The 22,716-nt window shown below is 38.2% G+C and overlaps 1 protein-coding gene across 4 annotated transcripts in view; it reads right to left on the bottom strand.

The window, feature by feature from the left end:
* The window catches only part of CKAP5 (cytoskeleton associated protein 5), a 105,196-nt gene that overhangs the window by 59,587 nt on the left and 22,893 nt on the right, over positions 1-22,716 (bottom strand). For 2 of the 4 annotated variants that reach the window (XM_081798159.1, XM_081798161.1), the window contains exons 2-8: positions 10,477-10,570; positions 9,570-9,763; positions 7,675-7,881; positions 3,877-4,048; positions 2,857-2,989; positions 2,297-2,397; positions 392-505 (exon numbers count right to left, since the gene is read on the bottom strand). In XM_081798159.1, coding sequence (XP_081654285.1) covers positions 392-505; positions 2,297-2,397; positions 2,857-2,989; positions 3,877-4,048; positions 7,675-7,881; positions 9,570-9,763; positions 10,477-10,533 — 978 coding nt within the window. In that variant the 5' untranslated portion in view covers positions 10,534-10,570. Of the gene's footprint in view, positions 1-391; positions 506-2,296; positions 2,398-2,856; positions 2,990-3,876; positions 4,049-7,674; positions 7,882-9,569; positions 9,764-10,476; positions 10,571-16,699; positions 16,797-22,542; positions 22,671-22,716 lie in introns of those variants that run through there. The other 2 variants (XM_081798160.1, XM_081798162.1) reach the window with 2 other exon arrangements.

Here is a 22,716-nt window from a genome sequence, read left to right as displayed (position 1 = left end):
CCTGGGTGGCTCAGATGGTTAAGGTCTGCCTTCGGCTCAGGTCATGATCCCAGGGTCCTGGGATTGAGTCCCGCATCGGGCTCTCTGCTCCTTGGGAGCCTGCTTCTCCCTCTGCCTCTCTCTCATGAATAAATAAATAAAATCTTTAAAAATAAATAAATAAATAAAACTAGAATATCTGGTTCTACATCACCAAGCCCCTCTTTTTCTTGAGGTTTGTGTATGTTACCAGACAGCATAAAGCAAAATGATAATCAACAAAGACTGAAAACCAATCCCTCCAAACTAACCTAGGACAATCGTTTTAAACAATCCTTTACAAGGGTATGGCGAGAAACTCAAAGGCCTGGCCTATTGTCCGCTTACCAGTGTTGACACTCTTCTCACTTACCTTCTTTAATGCTTTGACTAAATCTGCATAATCGCCTGCTTCCAGTTTGGGGTTTTTCACTAGTACTTCTACAGCCTCCAGAGCTTCTTTCCTCTCTTGCCATTTTTTTGCCTCCTGCAAGGCACGGAATGAGTCACTTGTAGGCAGAAATTAGGAGGCAAAATAAAAAAATAAAAGTATTTCTCGCATTCCTAATTCAAAGATATGTCATTATTTTTTGTTTAGAAACTTTTTTCTAAAGCTGGTTAAAAAACAAAGCTGCAAAACTGTGCAGCCCATCAGAATGTTTTGCTCATATATATAAAATTTTGTCCATACATAAGTGTTTTCACAACATTTCATAACCCTAAAGTTCTATAAGTAAAAGAACGGGATGCCATAGACTTCCTTCTCATTTTCTAGGCAAATGTTAGTAAGCAAGTATTAAACAGGAAACATTGCTAGAAAGTGTTTCTAGGATATCTCATAGTGGTACAACTACAGGCGAAAGGAATTCCCATATTGACAATATTAAAAAGACCAGAAAAAGACAATCACATAACCAACCACCAAAACTGCTCTAATCTTAGAGATCAGTTTTAGACATTGGTGGTACAATTGTTCTGTTTTATGGCCATAAAGTAGAAAATACTTCACTAGAGATCAAGCAATCATTCAAAAATTTTGCACACCCACTATTTGAAAGAACTGGGGATACCACGAAGACGACAAACTCGCCACCCTGGGGAAGATCACAGTGCGATTTAATTTATCAAGTATTTGTTAATCCGAAGTCAATGGAGGACTGAAGCAGCTTGCTGGCAAAGCTAGGAAGATCTGCAATAAATAACTACTAGGTCATGGCCACTATGAGAAGAGAAGTACAGGCTGCTTTGGAATTACAGCAAGAGGACTTAATCTACTTTAGGCTGACAGGTAGGATCTCCCCTAAAAAGTGATCCTTAAGGTGAGATGTAGAGGATGAAGAAGTATTATGGGGTGAATTGGGAGAATGTTATAGGCAGAAAGAACAGCATATATTAAGGTCCAGAGCTTGTTGGGGCGGCGAGTGTGGCATGTATGATACAAGAAGTTCAGGATGACAGGGGCATGGAGTGAGAGCAATTACAGAAGGTAAGGCTGCAAGGTAAGCAGGGGCCTCAAAGGTGCCTTAGGTGGCCTCGATGGCTATAGGATGATTTCAGACATCACATTAAACTCATGGAAGCCACTGGAAGGATTTCAGTGAGGCAGTGATATGGGAAGATTTTTATTTTCAAAAACCACAGCTTTGATTATATTGGGAAATGTGATGGGAAGGAGACAAGAACAGAGACAGGGAGTCTTACAAGAAGACTACCATGGCATGTGGGACAAGAGATGATGGTGGTGGTTGGGATAAGACTGTTTCTTCGTTGGGGATAACTGTGTCTCTTGGGGTACACTTAGCACAGTCTGGAGACATTTTTGGTTATCAGACTTGAGGAATGGTATTACTGATATCTGGTGGGTAAATGCTAGAGATGCTGCTAAACATCCTACGGTGCACAGGAGAGTCCCCCAAAACCAAGAATTACCTGGAAAAAATGTCAATAGTGCCAACGTCAAGGAACCCTGGGGTAAAGCAGTGGCAGTGGGATGGAGAAAAGATGAATCTGACAGTTATTTAAAGGTAAAACCAGAGAGACAATGAGGAAAAAGAAGTCAGGAATAATGTTCTGGGTTTTGGTAAGATGTGTTAAAAGAAACTGCTATTGTAGGTATACATACACAGCAGTATGAGAACAAAGAAGCAACTGATTCACTCTACTAGGGAAGATACGGGGTGCAAAGGGGTATACCAGGAAAAGGGCTCAGCAGAACATCTAATTATAATCAAGGAATTATTTAAAATGAAATAAATGAAAGAAGGTCACCATTACTTACAATTTTGTCATAAAAGTCTTTGGGAAGTTTGGAAAGAATTTCTACCGCTTCCAAAAGCTCATAAGCATCTATCTGTGGCACCTCATCACCATCGTCACCACCTTCCAGGAGAAAAACAAAACAAACCTTAAAAATGGATGGAAGGTTTTTACTTATCAAATAGTTATCACTCCTTTCACACCCTGATGAAATCTTGATATAGAAGGAATTAGTTATTAATGCTATAAACAACTGATATTGTATTAAATGGCAGTCCTACAAAATGTGCTTAGTAAACATAGGTTTTGTTTTTTTTTTAAGATTTTATTTATTTATTTATTTGAGAGAGAAAGAGCAAGAGAGGGAACACAAGCAGGGGGAGTGGGAGAGGGAGAAGCAGGCTTCCTGCTGAGCAGGGAGCCTGATGTGGGGGCTTGATCCCAGGACCCCGGGATCATGACCTGAGCCAAAGGCAGATGCTTAATGACTGAGCCACCCAGGTGCCCCTGTAAACATAGGTTCTTGAGGTAGGGCCTGTTCTTGCTAATTTTCATAGAAACCAATGTTTAAAACTGGCTTACCTCCCTCAGCATCGCCACCAGCTGACTGTTGCTGTTCCAATTTAGCTTCTAGTTCTTGCTGGGAACGCAGAAATCGACTTGGTTTAGGAGTACCTGTTGGCAATTTGACCCATTCTTCTTCTAGTTCTTTCAACTACAAATATCATAAAATATTTTTAAAAACATACCTACATCCTCATCCTTAGAGAACATACTTAACATTTATGTTTACTAACATCAGAAACCAATTTCTTATTTATGTGGTTCTAACAGGGCAAAAAGAAAAGATACATTTAAAGTGTATACACTGGAAAAAATGAAAAAGAAGAAACAAGAGAGGCAGACAAACCATAAGAGATTTTTAATCTTAGGAAACAGGGTTTCTGGAGGGGAGGTTTCTGAGGGTTGCTGGAGGGGAGAAGGGTCGGGGGGTGGGATAACGGGTGATGGACATTGAGGAGGGTATGTGTTGTAATGAGCACTGGGTATTATATAAGACTGATGAATCACAGACCTGTACCCCTGAAACAAATAATACATTATATGTTAATTAACTGAATTTAAATTAAAAAAAAAATTATACATTTGGTAACATAAATCAAACTGACATATTTACTACTGAAGATGTATGTCTAAGCACTTACAAAAAAGAATAAAATTCACTTTTTAGGACACTCATTAGTTCATGAATTCAGATATATTTGTATCAGATAAAGTCTCTAAAACCAACTGTAATAAAAAACAGATAAAATGCATGTTGTCCAAACAGATACTAAGTCCTGCCACCCAACAGCATTATAAAGGGATCTTTTAAATTACTATAGACTCAACACTGACATACTGGAATCACTGAGTGTATGGTATTTAACTTGAGAGGACAAAATAAAATCAGAGACAGCTATGCTCAGAAGAAAAAAAAATCAAATTATTTCAAAATTAAGAACAAAAATAATTATTTGTAAGGACAGAATATCAACAACAGGAAAGAAATACCTTCATATTAGTCTTATGCAAAGACAACCAAAAAACTTTGTGCCTCACCTGGACAGAGTTTATATTTTGTAATGGGGGTCTCAGAGCATCCCGAATCCATCTGTAAATCTCCACAGCAATTAGTTTTGCTTCATCTCGAACAGCTTTTTCTCGAGACTCAAAGAGTTTTGGCAACACTTTGATAATTGGCTTAAGCAAGATGATTTTGGAACCAAATTCACTAGAAGTAAAACATTGGGGAAAAAACAAACTTGTCAACATGCAATATATTTGGGTAGTGTTAGTTTTCATTCACTCAAATGCAGTTCTGTACTTATTATATACTAATAGTTGAGATTTTTTAAGGCAGGAAAAAAAAAAGGAGTTCCTAACATCTATGTTTAGATACCACTCTTCTAGGAGTGTTATTTTTTTTTTTTTAAAGATTTTATTTATTTATTTGAGAGAGAGAGCACATGAGAGGGGGGAGGGTCAGAGGGAGAAGCAGACTCCCTGCCAAGCAGGGAGCCCGATGCGGGACTCGATCCCGGGACTCCAGGATCATGACCTGAGCCGAAGGCAGTCGCTTAACCAACTGAGCCACCCAGGCGCCCTAAGAGTGTTATTTAATGTCTAGGGTCCAGAATATAAAAATCTTAAAACTAACCTTGCAGGTAACCAGATTAGGGATAATTCAAATCTATAAAGGACCAAACTTGTGTAACATCTTAAATATATATGTATATACATATAAAAGCTTAAAAACATAAATCAGTTTATACATATTTAGATGAGTGAAATCTACTTGCAGTAAGTTGTTTTTTTTTTTTAAAGATTTTATTTATTTATTTGACAGAGAGAGACACAGTGAGAGAGGGAACACAAGCAGGGGGACGGGCAGAGGGAGACGCAGGCTTCCTGTGGAGCAGGGAGCCCGATGCGGGGCTTGATCCCAGGACCCTGGGATCATGACCTGAGCCAAAGGCAGATGCTTAATGACTGAGCCACCCAGGCGCCCCTACTTGCAGTAAGTTTTTAATAGTTCTTACAATTAAGGTAGTTCACTCAACTTGACAGATCACTAATCCTGGCAGCATGTTTCATTCCTGACGTCAAAGCTTATCACCTACAACTCCAGGCAACCTAAATCTCTCTTTGCTTCAGTTTTTCATGGGGAAAACAGTTGCATTCTGACTTCTTTCAAAAAGGTAGCACATTTAACCTTATATATTTGCCACATTTTATATTTTTAAGTTTCCTAACTGGCCAAATTTAGCTTTCTGAGTCACTGCTAACATTTCTGCATAACAAATTCAGGAGCAAGAGGGATTCAGTTATGAAACAACACTGACATTTTTGTAGTAGAACTCATATACAGTTGACCCTTGAACATCACAGGTTCAAATTGTGTGGGTCCACTCAAACATGGATGTTTTATAGCACAGTACTATAAATGTCTTTTCTCTTCCTTTGATTTTAATAACATTTTCTTCTCTCTAGCTTACTTTGCTATATATAAGGATACAGTATATAATAGAGATAATATACAAAATATGTTAATCGACTGTTTGTTATCTCTAAGGCTTCCAGTCAACAGCAGGCTACTGGTAGTTCGGTTTTGGGGAAGTCAAAATTTATACACAGATTTTTGACTGCATGGGGGCTGGCTCCCATAACCCCGGTGTTGTTCAAGGGTCAACTCATTTATCTATTATTTATTTATCTAATGTGTATAAATTTATCTCCTGTACACAAATGCAACAAAAATTTTTAGTAATAGCTACTGACATATGCCAAAAGGTTAGAGGAGACAGAAAATACTCTCCTTCAGAAATGATATTTAAAAAGATACGTGGTATGTAAATATTTTAAATATAGATATCATAACATGAAAATAAGATGATCTCCAAGATTTCCTTTAAAATACTCTTTATTTTAATAGAAAAGAACATTTTAACTTGGCTCAGTTGACCTTTAAGACTATAGGAAAAATAAGAACTTAGGGTTATGAAACAGGGCACTCAGCACTGTGCCTGAAGAACCTAACATCTGGGATCTCAGGAGTCTTCCTTTACATTACCAGATTTGTTTCATCTGATTTTTTTGTTTCACTATCCGGGCCTACCGAAAGATGTAAGAAAAACCTACAGAATAGGTCCACATGGAAAACAGATTAACAAAACAAAACCTCATATTGATACTAAACATATTACTATAGAAAACCACATATGGGGGTGCCTGGGTGGCTCAGTCAGTTAAGCATCTGCCTCTGCCTTTGGCTCATGATCTCAGGGTCCTGGGATTGAGCCCCGAGTTGGGCTCCCTGCTCAGCGGGAAGTCGTCTTCTCCTTCTCCCTTTACCCCTCCCCCTGCTCATGCTCTCTCTCTCAAATAAATAAAATCTTTAAAGGCTGATTATAGCATAACACATGTTTTTATTAAGAGATCCATTACTGGGGTGCCTGGGTGGCTCAGTTGTTTAGCGTCTGCCTTCGGCTCAGGTCATGATCCTGGAGTCCGGGATCGAGCCCCACATTGGGCTCCCTGCTCAGCCTGCTTCTCCCTCTCCTACCTCCCCTGCTTGGGTTCCCTTTCTAGCTGTCTGTCAGATAAATAAAATCTTTTAAAAAAAAAAAAGAAGAGAGAGAGATCCATTACTAAGGACCGAACATATCTACGGAGATAAGCACAGTCTTTAAATTTTTTTTAGATTTTATTTTTAAGTAGCCCCAACCCCAAGATCAAGAGTCGTATGCTCCACCAACTGAGCCAGCCAGGCACCCCGAGACAAGCATAGTCTTGATAACCAAGTTAATTCAATAAATTTCTAAGATGATAGATTGAGCACACTACTCATAAAAACTACTACTCATAAGAACACACCTACTATACTATACTAGGCTTGAAATGAGGAAAAATTTATTACACAAGAATCTAAGTGAAAGTCAAATTTTATAAATTTTATAAAAGAACTTTATGAACCAAGCGAAAGACAATGTAAAAGTTTAAGACTTATAAATTGAGGATCATTTAACAAAATTTAGGAATTTTGATATTTCCATGTAAGATAAACACCAAAGGAAGCATTTTCTCTAAGAAGTAGGTCATACACAAAATTGCAAGCGAGCTGAGTTGGGATGATTGTCACTGCCATAGGCCACACATTTAGGATTTCACTAGAGCTGCTTTGTAAAGTTTCTCATGTGGATAGTAATGGGGACAGGATATCAGATTAGAAGGACTGCCAAATCAGAACAAACTAGGGGTTCGTCTAATTCAGATTTCCATACCAAATTACAGCCACTTGTTCCTGAAAAAGATCTCATTCATGAAAAACTTCACTGCCAAACAACAAGAAATTCTAGCACTGAAAATAACTTACTTCATAAGAGTAAAAGTTATTTTCTATTTGCTATTGCTGTGCTTCTGTTTAAAGGCATATAGTATTTACTTCTACTTTACTAAAAAGGCATCTAAACAAAGGTCTGCTTCAGTAAATAAACAGTCTTTAGCCAACATTTCAAAGTACATAAATATGCTTGAGGATAACAAGAGGACTGCTTAAATATCCTGAGGAGTGCTTTTCCACGAAAAAGCCAATTCCTAATTTGAAAACAGGTCAGAAATCTCCCCTGCTCATCTTCATTAGAAGGGGATTTAGAAAAAATAACTATGTAACACCAGTTGAAGGCTAAAATCACTGAATAGAAAGCGCCACACTTGAGGAATGACTAGCTTTCCCAGGTCAATTTTCCTGGTTAGTGTGGCACGCCAAGTCCAGTCCAGCAGTTTTCATTTCTGTTTAAGCCAGGAACTCAAATTCAACTGAGATATTCTAGTTCACAAAACTAAAGCAACAAGTCTTACCTTAAGGCTTTCCTCAGTGTCTCTATGCAGGCCACTACAATCTTGGGGTTCTTGTTGTCCAGGCCTTTTAGGAGCTCTTCTTGCACAGCCTCTCCTTTCTCAATCTCTATGTACATTAGACAAATCTCAATGCCTAGCTCCTTGGCTTTGGCTTTGGGTTGGTTGAACACTTTACTTACGACACCCGATACAACTTCACCTGTGGTTCTGTAATATAGAGTACAAACAACCACCACCACACACAAAACACACTTTAGTAGAAAGAGCTGGAAAAGGTCATGGGGGGGAGGGGGAAACACGACAAATACTTTTTAAAATGCTCAGAAATAAAGTAAATGAGTCTCTAATTTTTTATGTTCAAGAAAGACATGAAAGACAAACTTATGCAAATAAAAGTATAAGACATGTCACACCAGGCAATGACACAGAACCATATTTTCTCTTTATAAATGTAGAAAATTCAAATAAGAAAGCAAAAATCCCTTGACATCCCATTACCCAGAGAAAACTACTTTCAACTATTTCGTATCCATCCTTCCAGATTTATCTCTCTATATGCATGGACAGATACATAGATATACATACAGATATATTTAAAAAAATAGGATTACAGAGTTCTTGCTTTTTTGAAAAATTTTTAAAAGGTCATTTTAAACATTTCTTGGAATAAGAGAATTTCTTCACGGAGGGAATGGGTATGTACCTTTAATAACAAAAGGCTGCTCCTGATTCCCTGGCAAGATTTTACAGTAACTGTACTACTTGGAGTCTCTTCTAAATTAAATAAAACCTGTACCATTGGAAATCAGAGGAATTGAGTGGGTTGGGACTACATGTATTTGTCAAAAAAGTTTATGGTATCAGAAGAAAAATGCAATTTAAAAAAAAAAGCAATGTTCTCAGGGGCCTAGGTGGCTCAGTCGTTAGGCGTCTGCCTTTGGCTCAAGTCGTGATCCCGAGGTCCTGGGATCGAGCCCCGCATTGGGCTCCCTGCTCGGCGGGAAGCCTGCTTCTCCCTCTGCCACTCCCCCTGCTTGTGTTCCCCCTCTCGCTGTGTCTGTCAAATAAATAAATAAAATCTTTAAAAAAATAAAATAAAATAAAATAAAGCAATGTTCTCACTAATGACAAGGGAAACTCAGTGATGCTGGTAACAAAACTGTCAGGTTAATGATTATCTTTATTGGTATAATCTTTGAAGTAAGTCAAGTATGTATTTTCTTGTGCAATTAAGTTGAGGGTTCCCCCCCCTTTTTTTTATGGAGGGCTCCTTTCAATGACATCAAGACCAGCATTAGAAAACCAGGTTTCTGAGGTATGGGAGAGTGGGTGATTAGAAACCTGGATCATCTGCAGCTCAAGTCAAACTGGCCAGGAGTCACAGAGGTTGTTTAGTTAGCAACATCTCTCCTAAGAGATAAAAATGCCTAATCACCACAGAGAGAAAGATGTGTTTCTCAGATCACCTTACTGGGAAGCCTTGTAGAAAGAGATTTTTGTAATACCCAAATGCTTTCCACTGGAATTCTGATAATTCCTTTGCTAACACCCTCAAGTTTCTTCTAAAAGTTACTAGAGGTTTTCCCTCTGGTTTAAAGTTAATTCCCACACAAAAGGCTCAAAAGGAAACTCACTTGCTCATCAAACCTTAAGGCACGGTTTTCAAGATTTCGTTTCTAATTTGCTCCTCTTTAGAGATCTCATGTACCATTTAGATTTCTGAGAGTAGATAAGAACCAAATGAAAAACAAGTACCAAGGAGCTATGAAAGTAAGAAAATTAATATCTTCTAAAAGTGCTAATAACTAAGGACAGCGATCCATAAATATACACAAATTAATCGATGCAGCACCAGACAAGGGTTTTACCAGAATAGTTGGAAGGAAACAACTTACTTTCCTGCTACATGGGCATTTTCAACATAAACAAGTGCAGCTTCTAATCCTTTCAACTGAACCACTGCATTGGAATCAGTCACAAATTTTTTGATCAGTCCTAAAAATTTGGACCATTCTGGGCTCTTTTCATCCTTTATTTTCTGGAAGATCTTCAGGGCCTCTTCATACCCACTTAACCTTGCTTTCCAGAGCTAAAAGAAAAGTATTTTGAAACAAAACACAATTTAATGATATTATTATCTACTGTTAATTGGGGATGGGGAGATGACTACCCTATACCAGGTAATTTGAATAAAGGACCCCATAATTAGAACAAAAAAGTTTAAGAGTTTTCAAAGAAGATTAGCTTATAAACTTTTTCTTGTAAGTGTTTAATATTTGCGATATTCTTCCAAGGCCATCTAGAATTCCTAACACTATAAACATATCTCACTTTGTATCCAAGTATTAGCATTTCCTTTTTTGTAATATGTAACTTACAATTAAAGATGCAACTTATAATCAAAGATGTAATGATTCAAAAATGAGGTATCAGGGGCACCCAGCTGGCTCAGGCAGTTAAGCGGCCATGTGACTCCTGATTTCAGCTCAGGTCATGATCTTGGGGTTGTGAGATCAAGCCCCACGTCAGGCTCTGCGATCAGCAAGGAATCTGCTTGAGATTCTCCCCTCTCTCTCCCTCTGCACCTCCCATCACTCACTTGAGCACACACGCTCTCTCTCTTTCAAATAAATAAAATCTTTTTTAAAAAATGAGAAATCATACTATTGTCTAATCTCCAAAGCATGTTGTTTCTCAGTTGTATTGTGTAATCATCAGGCAGCTCTACACTGTACCATAGAGTGTAAAGTGCTGACAAAATAAGCCAATGACACTGAAATCTGAGTTCCAGGAAAGTCTTACCTTGTGTTCACATTTCTGATCAACCGGCAATTTCATCCACTCACTGTCATCTCCCATTGTGCTTCCAGTTTCTCCTCAGAATTAAGAGTAATTCCTGGTCAAACAAATTGGTAACTAGTTAAGTCTAGCAATCAAGCAGTCTTGTAAGACAAAATGAATTTACTGAGATTATTATTTTATCATGTATGCCCCAATAAGAGTAAAAAAGCTCATTCTTTGGTCAAATGCCCATTTAATTCTTTTAATCGAACATTTAAAAAGTGGAAGAAAAGAAGTTAACCAAAAAAATCTAAATGAGGGGCACCCTGGCTGGCTTAGCCAGTAGAGTATGTGACTATTGATCTCAGGGTTGTGAGTTCAAGCCCCATGTTGGGTGAAGAGCTTACTTAAGTAAACAAACAATCAAAATTTAAAAAAAGTCTAAATGAATCTAGAGGGGACAGATATTTGTTTAAAAAAAATGCCACATCAGGGGTGCCTAGGTGGCTCGGTCGGTTTAGTGGCTGCCTTCGGCTCAGGTCATGATCCTGGGGTCCTGGGATCGAGCCCCAGGTCCGGCTCCCTGCTCAGCAGAGAGCCTGCTTCTCCATCCCCCTCTGCCTGCCACTCTGCCCACTTGTGCTCTCTCTGTCAAATAAACAAAATCTTTGAAAAAAAAAAAAAATTAAAACTAAAAATTTTAAAAATGGTGCATTTGGCTGGCTCAGTCAGAAGAGCATGAAACTCTTGATCTCAGGGTTGAGTTCAAGCCCCACGGTGGGTGTAGAGATTACTTAAATAAAAAAAAAAAAAAAAAAGACGCTTACATATTTTCCCAAATGGGAACTTCCTAGGTACATAACAAAGCCAGGATAAAACTGAAGAGCTGAGCTACCTGGCCTTTAAAAGGGCAAGAAAAGAGTTTCAAAGAAAGTCATACATATAAAGGTTAACCTAAAATTCCTTTAGAAAATAATCAATATGGGGCGCCTGGGTGGCTCAGTCGTTAAGCGTCTGCCTTCGGCTCAGGTCATGATCCCAGGGTCCTGGGATCGAGTCCCACATCGGGCTCCCTGCTTGGCAGGAAGCCTGCTTCTCACTCTCCCACTCCCCCTGCTTGTGTTCCTGCTCTCGCTGTCTCTCTCTCTGTCAAATAAATAAATAAAATCTTTAAAAAAAAAAAAAAAAAGAAAATAATCAATATGGAAAAATCTCAGTGTTACCCAGCTCTCTATCTAATTCTGGTAAATATGACTCTAGAAAGTATCACTACATAAACTAGTAAAAAAATTAAACCCTTGAATGAACCATTCCTTTATAAACTTTATATCATTTTTAGTTAGGTTTATACTCAACATTCCTTTACCAACTTTATGCTATTCATTTAGATAACACCTTTTTTCTGATTATAAAAGTAATGTATGTCAACTGCAGAAAATCTGGTAGACAAAATATGAAGGAAGTATTAAAAAACAATTTTACCACCAATTATTAACCACGATAAGCACTGACGTGTATATCCACTTGAATCCTTCCAGAATTTTTTCTTTTCTTTTTAAGATTTATTTATTTACTTGGGGGGCAGGGAGAGAGGGAAAGAGAAACTTTAGTAGACTCTGTGCTCTGCACAGAGCCCCGTGCAGAGCTGGATCTTATGACCCTGAGATCAAGATCTGAGCCCAAACCAAGAGTCCAAGGCTTAACCAACTGTGCCACCCAGGTGCCCCTAGAGTTTTTTCAATGAACATGCAATGTATAAACTATATGAAAGAGACAGGGATAATCCTCTTATAATCTTTTTCTCATATAGCCACATTTTCCCATGTTTGAGAACATGATGTTTAAAGGCTACATAGCACTCCATTTTATAAATATACCAAAATTAAACAATCTTAACACTGGACATTTAGATTGTTTCCAATTTTTCAGTATTATATATAATATACAAGGGATCCTGCTCATCTCTCCATCCCCAGTCTCAGTCTGACATAAAATACACCTTCAATAAATATTTGTTTAATGAATATGTACCTTAATGGTGTCTACTATGAATTGGGTGCTGTGTGGAGTACTTTTTAAACATGCTGATTCACTTTGTACTAACAACAACTACATCAAAGAAAGATATTCTCTCCACTTTACACCCTAGGCTTATAAAATTTATGTAACTTGCCTGAAACGCAAAACTGGAATCATACTATGATTCAGTCAATGCCTCTTTTTTTACAGCCTGTTCCCTCCCATTGAAATGTATGGAATATCCCAGTGAAAGTTGTATACCTGAAGACTTAAGTTTATTAGAGCAAGTGGAATTTTCATTAAGTCTTCTCTCCAAAACCCCCAGAACCCTGAGAACAATAGCAGTGTGTTTTAGAGAACGAATCAAATCTTAATAGAGATTCTGCAGCAATGGTGGGAGATAAAATAGTACAGCAGTTTATAAAGTAGTACAGTATACAGTAATAATAGTACTATCAATAATAGTATTTTAATATTATTAAATAGTACAACAGTTTATAAAGTATAAAGCATTACCCAAGTTGAAGATGTACATATTCTACTTCATTCTTAGGTATACACCCTAGGAATTGATGCCAACTTCTTTCCAGAAGATCTTACACTAGATATTCACAGCAATGTTGTTCATTAAGGCCAGAAGCTGAAAACACTTCACTAGTTCATCAGAAAATGAATGAATAGTGGTATATTCATTGAGTGAAATATTATATGGCAATTTAAATGAATGAACTATGCAGTGTTTCTCAAACTCTTTAGTGAACGATCCATCTTTTTAAATATTTCAAGCAATGGGCTGCCTGGGTGGTGTCTGCCTTCGGCTCAGGTCATGATCCCAGGGTTCTGGGATCGAGCCCCGTGTTCGGCTCCCTGCTCTGCGGGGGGGCCTGCTTCTCCCTCTCCCTCTGCCTGCCGCTCCCCCTGCTGTGCTCTCTCTGTCAAATAAATAAATAAAAATCTTTTAAAAAAATTTTTCAAGTAACTATACACTAATATGTTTGTAAAATACAATAAAAATTATTAGATCTGTGGATTTTCGGAGTTCCCCAAGTGAAAGGAAAATAGTACAGCAACCATGTAAACGAATTTGGTGGTTCCTTAAAAAGTTAAACATCGAATTATCATATGGCTCTGCAATTCTACTTCTGGGTATATACTCAAAGAATTGAAAACAGGTATTCCAACAAGTACATGTACATGCATATTCATAGCGCCACTATTCACCTGAGGCAATAAATATCCCAAATTGTCATCAATGGATGAATAAACAAATTCTGATATGTAATTACAATGGCCTTCAACCACAAAAGGGAATGAAGTACTGACACAGGCTACCACACAGATGAACTTCATAAACATGAGGCTAAGTGAAAGAAGCCAAACACAAAAGGTCCCATATTGTAGGAGTCCATTTATATGAAATGTCCAGAATAGATCAATCCTTAGAGACAGAATGCAGACTGGGGGTTGCCAGGAGTTGGGGAGTGTGGGAAATAGGAACTAACAGCTTAATGGGTAAGGAGTTTTACTGTGGTGTGATGGAAATGTTCTGAAAACTAGACAAAGGTGCTGCTGGCACAACATTGTGACTATACAAAAGGCAAACTGAATTGTTCACTTTAAAAGAGTTAATTTTATGTTATGTGAATTTCACCTCAATAGAAATTTTTTTTTCTTTTTTTTTTTTAAGATTTTATTTATTTATCTGACAGAGAGAGAGAGAACAAGTAGGCAGAGAGACAGGCAGAAGGAGAGGGAGAAGCAGGCTCCCCGCTGAGCAGGGAGCCCAACGTGGGGCTCGATCCCAGGACCCCAGGATCATGACCTGAGCCGAAGGCAGCCGCTTAACCGGCTGAGCCACCCAGGCGCCCCCTTTTTTTTTTTAAAGTTCTCAGGTGATTCTAATGTGCAGCCTGGGTTGAAAACCTCCAAAGTTACTTTCTTGTCACAAGTTGGAGCTTCAAAGGCAGTATCTCCTGAGGTTTTTTTGGTTTTTTTAAGACACTCAATGAAAGCTTTCCAAACATTTCCCAACCAAGAGAATGTGAACTGTCAGTATTTGACTGTCAGTATTCTTTAAGTTCACTGCAATACTTTTTCTTTTTTTCTTGTTGGTTGCTTTTAGAAACACGAAGAAAAAGGTTATCCAACCTAATTGCCTCATATAAAATTTAGATGCCATTATGTTATACTTTCTGAAATGGCTTCTACTACTTTATTGTCTGAGTTTTTAAAAAATGGTGTTTATGGCTTTGCTTCTTTCTAGTCAAAGGAAAGGCTTGCTTCTTACCAAAACTTCCCCAGCCACTGAAATAATGAATACAGTGTTTGTTTACAAATGTGGCACTGGGGACTCTTGCTCTGTGTTTGTCTTCTTCTAGGATTGATACACTAAGAAAAAAAAAAAGAACTTATCCACTAATATTCTACCATAATTGTTTTAATTTCAATATTAACTTTAGAATTTAGTTTTTTTACATATACAAGAAAATATACACAATATATGTTATGAAGCATTATAATAAAATTGATCCGATGACTTAGCACCCAGTCCAAAAATTAGAACACTACCATTAACATTACTGCATCTGTGCATTTTTTTCCTACCCCATCCTTCTTCCCACAGAAGCACTTTCCTGAAGTTCGTTTAGTTTTATGCCACAGTCACAGTCACACATCCCTAAACAACAAAATTAACTGGGCTTATTTGTGAGCTTTAGAAAAGTATTATCTGTGTGTTGTCTTCCATAACTTCCTTTTTTCATTCAATATTTCATTTGTAAAATTCATCCATGTGTGTACTGTAGTTCAAAGCTACTCAAAATGTGGTCCAAAGACTTGTGCTCGTTCACAAATGTATCGGAGACAAGTACAGAAATGGAGCTAAGAGTTTAGAAACTGCCATAGCACCTATTCTAACTTCTTTTATTATAGTAGTTTGAGGAACTGAAAAAAGTTCAGCAAGGATAAAGTATAAAATGCAACACAGAAAGTAAGGGGGTGTAAAGTCAGGCTGGAAAGTAGTTCAGATCAAACCTTAGAAGGCCTTGTGGGCAATGTTAAGGAATTTGGACTTTACTCCAAGTGTAAAATGAAACTTTGAAGGACTGTCAACAGGAAACATTACATATGCCATCAAACTTGCATTTTTTGAAAACTGTATGTTGTACCTGTAAAAAAGCAATGTAAATAATGGTTTAGAAGGCAGTAACAATAGAAGGAAATCAGTGAGAATACAGTGGTCTAAAACAAAGATGATGGTGGCCTGGACCTAAGGATAGTAGCAAAGCAGATAAAGGAAAACGGGTGGATTTTAGAGATATAAGGAGTGTTAAAGAATGTTCTTACAGAATGAATGTAGAAGGGGTATAAGAGAGGGAGGAAGATGAAGTTTTGGACAAGCTGTTTGAGATACACACAAGTGTAGACAAGTACAGCATTTGGAGATTTAAGCCTGGAGCTCAAGAGAGAGAGATCTGGCCTGGAGATAAAAATTTAGAAGTTACCAGTAGATAAATGTAATTAAAACCAAGGGGAAGGACGATAGCACCAAGGAAGAGTACACAGTAAGAAGAGGGTCCAGGAGAGAGTTCAGATGACACCCAGCATTTACAGGACAGGTAGATGTGCCTGCCCCTCAAACCACCATCATGCACACTGCCTGGCACATATAAAATGATCAATAAATGTCTGCTGGGGAAGGGGAAAAAAAACACAATAATCCAAAAAGCACTAACGGTTTTATCAAACTTGAGAAAATTTTATCACCTTCTATTTCTATCTGGAAATCTAAATTAAAAAAAAAAATTCTGTATCTTCAAAACCACCACTTAAGAGGAGACCTTGTGTAAATTACTTAAGCAAATGTATTGCCTCAGCATGCTTGTGTGTAAAGTGGGGACATCAGTAGGGGATAAGCCTTCCTCATAGGGCTATTGTGGGTATTAAAGGAGTTAGTCCATCTAAAACTCTTAAGACTAGGTACTTGGCGTCTAGCAAGGACTCAACAAATGTTAGCAATTTATATATTATCAGTAGTTGGCATTCCTAATTTGAAAATAATTATTTCCAAAATACAATTGACTTTATTTTGTAATTCTACACGATTAAAAGAGCAAACACAAATACCCCAAACTGAATTTAGTCAACATTTTACTCATAACAGTTGTTTGAAAATGATAATACAAGTCATAAACTGAATGTCTGAAAGAAAATAAAATAGGGGCACCTGGGTGGCTCAGTCGGTTAAGCACCTGGCTTGAGCTTGGGTCATGATCTCAGGGTCCTGGGATTGAGTCCCCTGCTTGTGTTCCCTCTCTCGCTCTCTGTCAAATAAATAAATAAAATCTTAAAATAAATAAATAAATAAATAAAGATTTATTTTGGTGATTACTTAATTCGGTTAGAATATAAAGAAAAAAAAAGAAAGAAAATACAGAGTAGGTGTTAAGCGTCTGCCTTTGGCTCAGATCATGATTTCAGGATCCTGGGATCCAGCCCCTCATCAGGCTCCCTGCTCAGCGGGGAGCCTGCTCCTCCCTCTCCCTGTGCTTGTACTCTCTCTGTCAAATAAATACAATCTTAAAAAAAAAAAAAAATATAAAGAGTAAATGGGCATAATATGAAAAACAAGTTTACTTGCCTCCAAAAGGACTTACATAATGTAGATATTTAAATTTAAAATTTAAGGGGGAATCATCCCTAATCAGCAGCTGCCTAATAATCAAGTCTAACTACCCAACTGGGCCTTAAAACACTGTTAACCTGCCTTTGGATAAGAGGGGAATGACTTCAGTTTTAATTGTAATTGTAATTTGGAATTATTCATGCAGTGGAACCCCCTCCCTCCGCCCCCGCCCCAAAGCCCCCATTCTATTGAGATGGCTCTACCAACTGATAAAGAAAATCTTTCCTTGAGATTAATAAAAAACAAAAGTATGGTAGACTATAATTCTAGAACATGTGGAGAAGGGGTCATTAAAGTCAGCACTTATTTGAAAGCTGAACTTTGCGTCTATCTCCAAATGCTCACTAGCCATTATCACAATGGAAAGTAAAGGCCTTGGGAACATTCAGAATATATACAGGAAGTAATGAAGAGGAACCTCAGAATCTATATAAAATGGAATACATATAGAATACAATGTAACAATTTCATTAAAAGTCACATAAGTTAAAGGTCGAATGTTTTCTTTAGAGGAATGTAGTACTGCTTTCAATATACATAGCAAACTGAAACCAAACTAAATTCGCAAGAGCCAAAGAATGGGAACCACCCAAATGTCCATCCATTGATGAACAGATAAAAAAAATATGGTTAAGTCCATACCAATGAAATATTATTCAATAATAAAAAGAAATGAAGTACTATAAAGAACTCCTAAGGGGCGCCTGGGTGGCTCAGTTGGTTAAGTGCCTGACTCTTGATTTTGGCTCAGGTCATGATCTCGGGGTCGTGGGACTGAGCCTGCTCTAAAAAACCCCAACTCCTAAAACTCAAAAACAACAACCCAATTAAAAAATGGGCAAAGGACTTTAGACTAGACACTTCTCCAAAGAAAATCTACAAATGGCCAATAAGCACATGAGAAGATGCTCAACATTATTAATCATTATGGAAATGCATATCAAAACTGTTAAGATACTACCTCACACCTATTAGGATGGCTACTATCAAAACAAAACAAGTGTTGACAAGGATGTGGGGAAATTGAGACCCTTGTACACTGTTGTTAAGAATGTAAAAGGGGGGGGGGCGCCTGGGTGGCTCAGTCGTTAAGTGTCTGCCTTCGGCTCAGGTCATGATCCCAGGGTCCTGGGATCGAGCCCCACATCGGGCTCCCTGCTCAGCAGGAAGCCTGCTTCTCCCTCTCCCACTCCCCCTGCTTGTGTTCCCTCTCTCGCTGTGTCTCTCTCTGTGAAATAAATAAAATCTTTAAAAAAAAAAAAAAAGAATGTAAAAGGGGGGGCACCTGGATGGCTCAGATGATCAAGCGACTGCCTTCAGCTCAGGTCATGATCCCAGAGTTTCAGGATGAGCCCCACATCGGGCTCCCTGCTCAACAGGGAGTCTGCTTCTCCTTCTCCCTCTGTTCTTCCCCCTGCTTGTGCTATCTCTCACTCACTCATTCTCTCGTATAAATAAATAAAATCTTAAAAAAAAAAAATGTAAAATGGTACAGCTGCTGTGGAAAACAGTATGGCAGTTTCTCAAAAAATTAAAAATAGAATTACCATATGACCCAGCAATTCCATTTCTGGGTATATGCCCAAAAGAATTGAAAGCAGGGTCTCAGAGACATATTTGTATACCCATGTTCATTTCATAGCAACTTTATTCACAATAGCTAAAATGTGGAATACACATAAAATGGAATATTATTTAGCCTTAAAAAGAAATTCTGACATATGCTAGAACCTGGATGAACCCTGAGGCCATCAGGCTAACGTGAAATAAGCCAGCCACAAAGAGAAAAATATTGTATGATTCCACTTAAATGAGGTAGTCAAAATCAGAGACATAAAGGAGAATGGTTGTTGTCAGTGAATGGATGGATTGGGGAATGGGGTATAAAGCTTCAGTTTTCCAAAATGAAAAAAATTATGAATATGGATGGTGGTGATGGTTCCATAACATAATGAACGTATTTAATACCAGTGACCTGCACGCTTAAAAATGACACACACCAAAGAAATGAAGTACTAATAAATGCTATAACATGGATGAACCTTGAAAACATTATACTAAAAGAAACCAGTCACAAAGAACCACATATCATATGATTCCATTTATAGGAAATATCCAGAATGGGCAAGTCTATAGAGACAGAAAGTAGATCAGTGTTTGCCTAGGACTGAAGTGTTTGGGGGAAATTAAAAGGGTGAAGCCTAAGGAGTGTAGTATGGGATTTCTTTCTGGAGTAATGAAAATGTTTTAAAATTGACTATGGTGATGACTGCACAATCTAGAAAAGCCACTGAATTGTACACTTTAAATGGTGAGTGGTAGATAAATTATATTTCATTAAATATAAACTGCTTTTTAGGGGGGCCTGGGTGGCTCAGTTGGTTAGGCAGCTACCTTGGGCTCAGGTCATGATCCCAAGGTCCTGGGATCAAGCCCCACTTCAGGCTCCCTGCTCAGCGGGGAGCCTGCTTCTCCCTCCCCCCACCCCCCCCCGATTGTGCTTGCTCTCTCTCTCAAATAAATAAAATCTTTAAAAAAACCCAACTGCTTAAAAAAAGAAAAAAAAAAAAGTTTACGAACAAAAGTCCTTAGGCGGTAAGAAAAATAAGAATGATTTGTTCAAGCTACTGATCATTTTACATGTGCATGGGTTGGCTGCACAGGTTAGAGTCCTTTCTAATAACAAGGTCTAATAATAAGGAATTACTCTATTCCAATTTTACCTTAAGCATTCACATTCACTGAATTTCCCTATGGGCAAACAATGATGTACCTAGGCTCACAGGAGTACAAGTAAGAAGTCTAAACAAATAATCATAATACAAAATACATTATGTGTGGAAAGTGCTTTAAGCAAGGGATAAATCAGGGTTATGGGAATTCAAAATAGGATTAACCACCAGTGAGTGAGGGATGGTCAGTGAAAATCTCACAGAAAGGATGGCATCTGAACTCAGTGCTGAATGACAGGTGGGATTTTAAAAAAACAGACAAACAAACCAAAGTAGAAAAGGAAATATTCTAGGCTGAGAAAAGAAGAGGCCAAGTCTTGGAGACAGGAAAGTACAGAGCATGTTCAGAGAACAGTGAATGGCTCCATTTATTATAGTCTAAGATGAGAGGTAGACTAGGGTCAGATCATGTAGAATCTTGAATATTAAGCTAAACAGCAGAAGATGCTGATGACGGAAGCAGGGAAAGGACACGATCCTATCTACTTCAGAAAGAAAAATCTATGTAGAATGGATTGAAAGGGAGAGAAAAATAGAATCTTGATAGGCAATTATTGCAGTACTCTAGGACAAAGGTAAATAGGAGCCATAGGGGTCTTAGGAATGGAAAGGATGGGCAGGGGGGACTGAAGGGAGTTACATTAAAGAACTAGAATTAGTAAGCCTCAGCAAGTATGGATGTGGGAGTAGGAAGAGCCTAGTAGGAGACTCCAGTCTAGGTGACTAGGACAGTAGTGCTAATGACATAAAAATATCAGAAGTAGTTCTGGATTATTTTTTGGGGAGTAGAGAAGAGGTGAAGAATATGATGAGTTTGGTTTTAGACTTGAGAAATAGGATCTTCAAGTGGTTAGAAATGTGGCACCAGGATTAAACAGGGGATTCTGGATTTTATAAACACAGACATGGGAAGTCAAGTTGTCATTACATAGCAAGGTTTGATGCTTCAAGAGTGAATAAAGTTGCCAACAAAGAGAAGCATTAATAAAATTAATTTGAACTATATATGATGCTTACTATGGTTCATTCAATCTAGTCCATACTACAAATGTTCATACTTTCAAATTATTCAGACCTCTCAAGAGGCTTCCCCCTGGCCTGAAACAAGAGGATAAGGCAAGGAAGCCAGCTAAAATAACTCTGTTCTACAGAAATATTATAATCTTATACCACTGCTGTATCTAAAACATCTTCCAAAGAGCTCAAAATACCATACAGTCCACACTACTGCTGAAAAAGGTTTAGATGTAATTGTTTATTTTTAGACCAGAGGTTAAGAAATGTTTCCAAGGTCACAAATAAAGGTAGAACTTAGAATAAATTTCAAACTGATTTTTCAGTTTAGTATTCAATTAAATAACAAAGTACCTATTAAATATGCGTTATGTATTATTATAACATATAGACCCAAGCAATCTATGCATTTTCTCATTCATCAACCAGCTAAAAGTAAGGCACCAAGAGACTAAGTCATAAGAAATGTTAGAGCTGGGCCTACAATCTGTATCTCCTTTCTCTCAGTCCACCAATTCTGCTGCACCACTCATAGGTCCAAGTGTAGTGTCCTTTTATTTGAAGTTCCTATAACTTGACAGTCTATAAGAATAATTATACAGCTACTAAACAGACTGTTTGGCTTTCTACTTGGGAAGAAGCTGTGGCAGTGAACTATTTTATGGCTAATTCCCAAGCTCTTGACCTACAAAAGCTCTTCACTATCACAATACAAGAGACCTGGATCTGATTACCATTCCTGGACTCTCACTTCTGGCTAAGGAAATGCTACTGCAAAAGCACAGAATAAGCGTGAGGTAAGTTTGAGGAAAATTTCTGCCCATTCAAAAAGCAACCCCTTTGACCAATAAAGTATGATAATAGATTCACTCAAAAAAAAAATTATTATAATACAGGGATAAAACAACACATATACAGGCCCAGAAAGTTTTACTCAAACCTTGTATCGGAAGGACAAATGGACTAAAGCAGCATAACAATTATGTAACTGTCACAGAAAATTTAAAATTTTTATTACTTGGCCAAGCCAGACAAAAGCTCATCTCTAAGTAACCAGTAACAAAATGACAAGCCCTTCCCTCTAATTTAAAAAACCTCACTGCCTCCAGGTAATTCCCATCAACAAGGACAAGTATTAACCTCTTGCTGGAGTATTCTGCATTATCAGGAAGCCAGAAATCTGAACTGCTTCTCTAGCAGGTTATCTCGGCAAACTTAGGTGTGCTTGCTGTCCTAGTCCTGGGATGGTGGCCTCTCACAAATTCCTTCTGAAGGAGAAGAGTAAAGAGGGGTGTCTGAGCTGTCTCTTACACACCCTGCTATTCATATCAGCAGGACAGAAGATTAACTAGACTCTCCCTAGTAACGATCACTGTTAATGTCTCCAAAAGGGCGACCCACACCAACACAGGCCTCTGGGGAGATGGAAAGCTAAACCCGGCTGTGAATTAGGTCAACTTCCACAGTTACTGCTCAACAGTACCATGGTAGCTGAAAATCTAATGCTTACTCATCCCTAAACTACCCAGGTCTCCAAATCCCAGGCGAAGGACCCAAGGCCCAGGACATGAGATCCAGCTCCACCCATCCAGCTCAGTGGGGTTATATATACTCGGGTAAAAGCAATCCTCTCCTCACCCCAAGTAGGAACCAGGCTGGGGCAAAGCTGGGTCGTGGACACCGCTCAACCACTGCATATCCAAACAAGCACCCTAGGGCTGCTGTCACCACCCAGAAGTAGAGCAGATGCCCCAGGCTTTAGCTCACTGCAGCCGGCATTGTTTACGCTCTTTCGCAGCCTAAGCCTCTGAT

The sequence above is a fragment of the Leptonychotes weddellii genome, chromosome 11 (assembly GCF_054177405.1).
Source record: "Leptonychotes weddellii isolate Sample4059 chromosome 11, ASM5417740v2, whole genome shotgun sequence".
NCBI classification, from domain to species: domain Eukaryota; kingdom Metazoa; phylum Chordata; class Mammalia; order Carnivora; family Phocidae; genus Leptonychotes; species Leptonychotes weddellii.
This window is presented reverse-complemented; position numbering and strand designations above follow the sequence as displayed.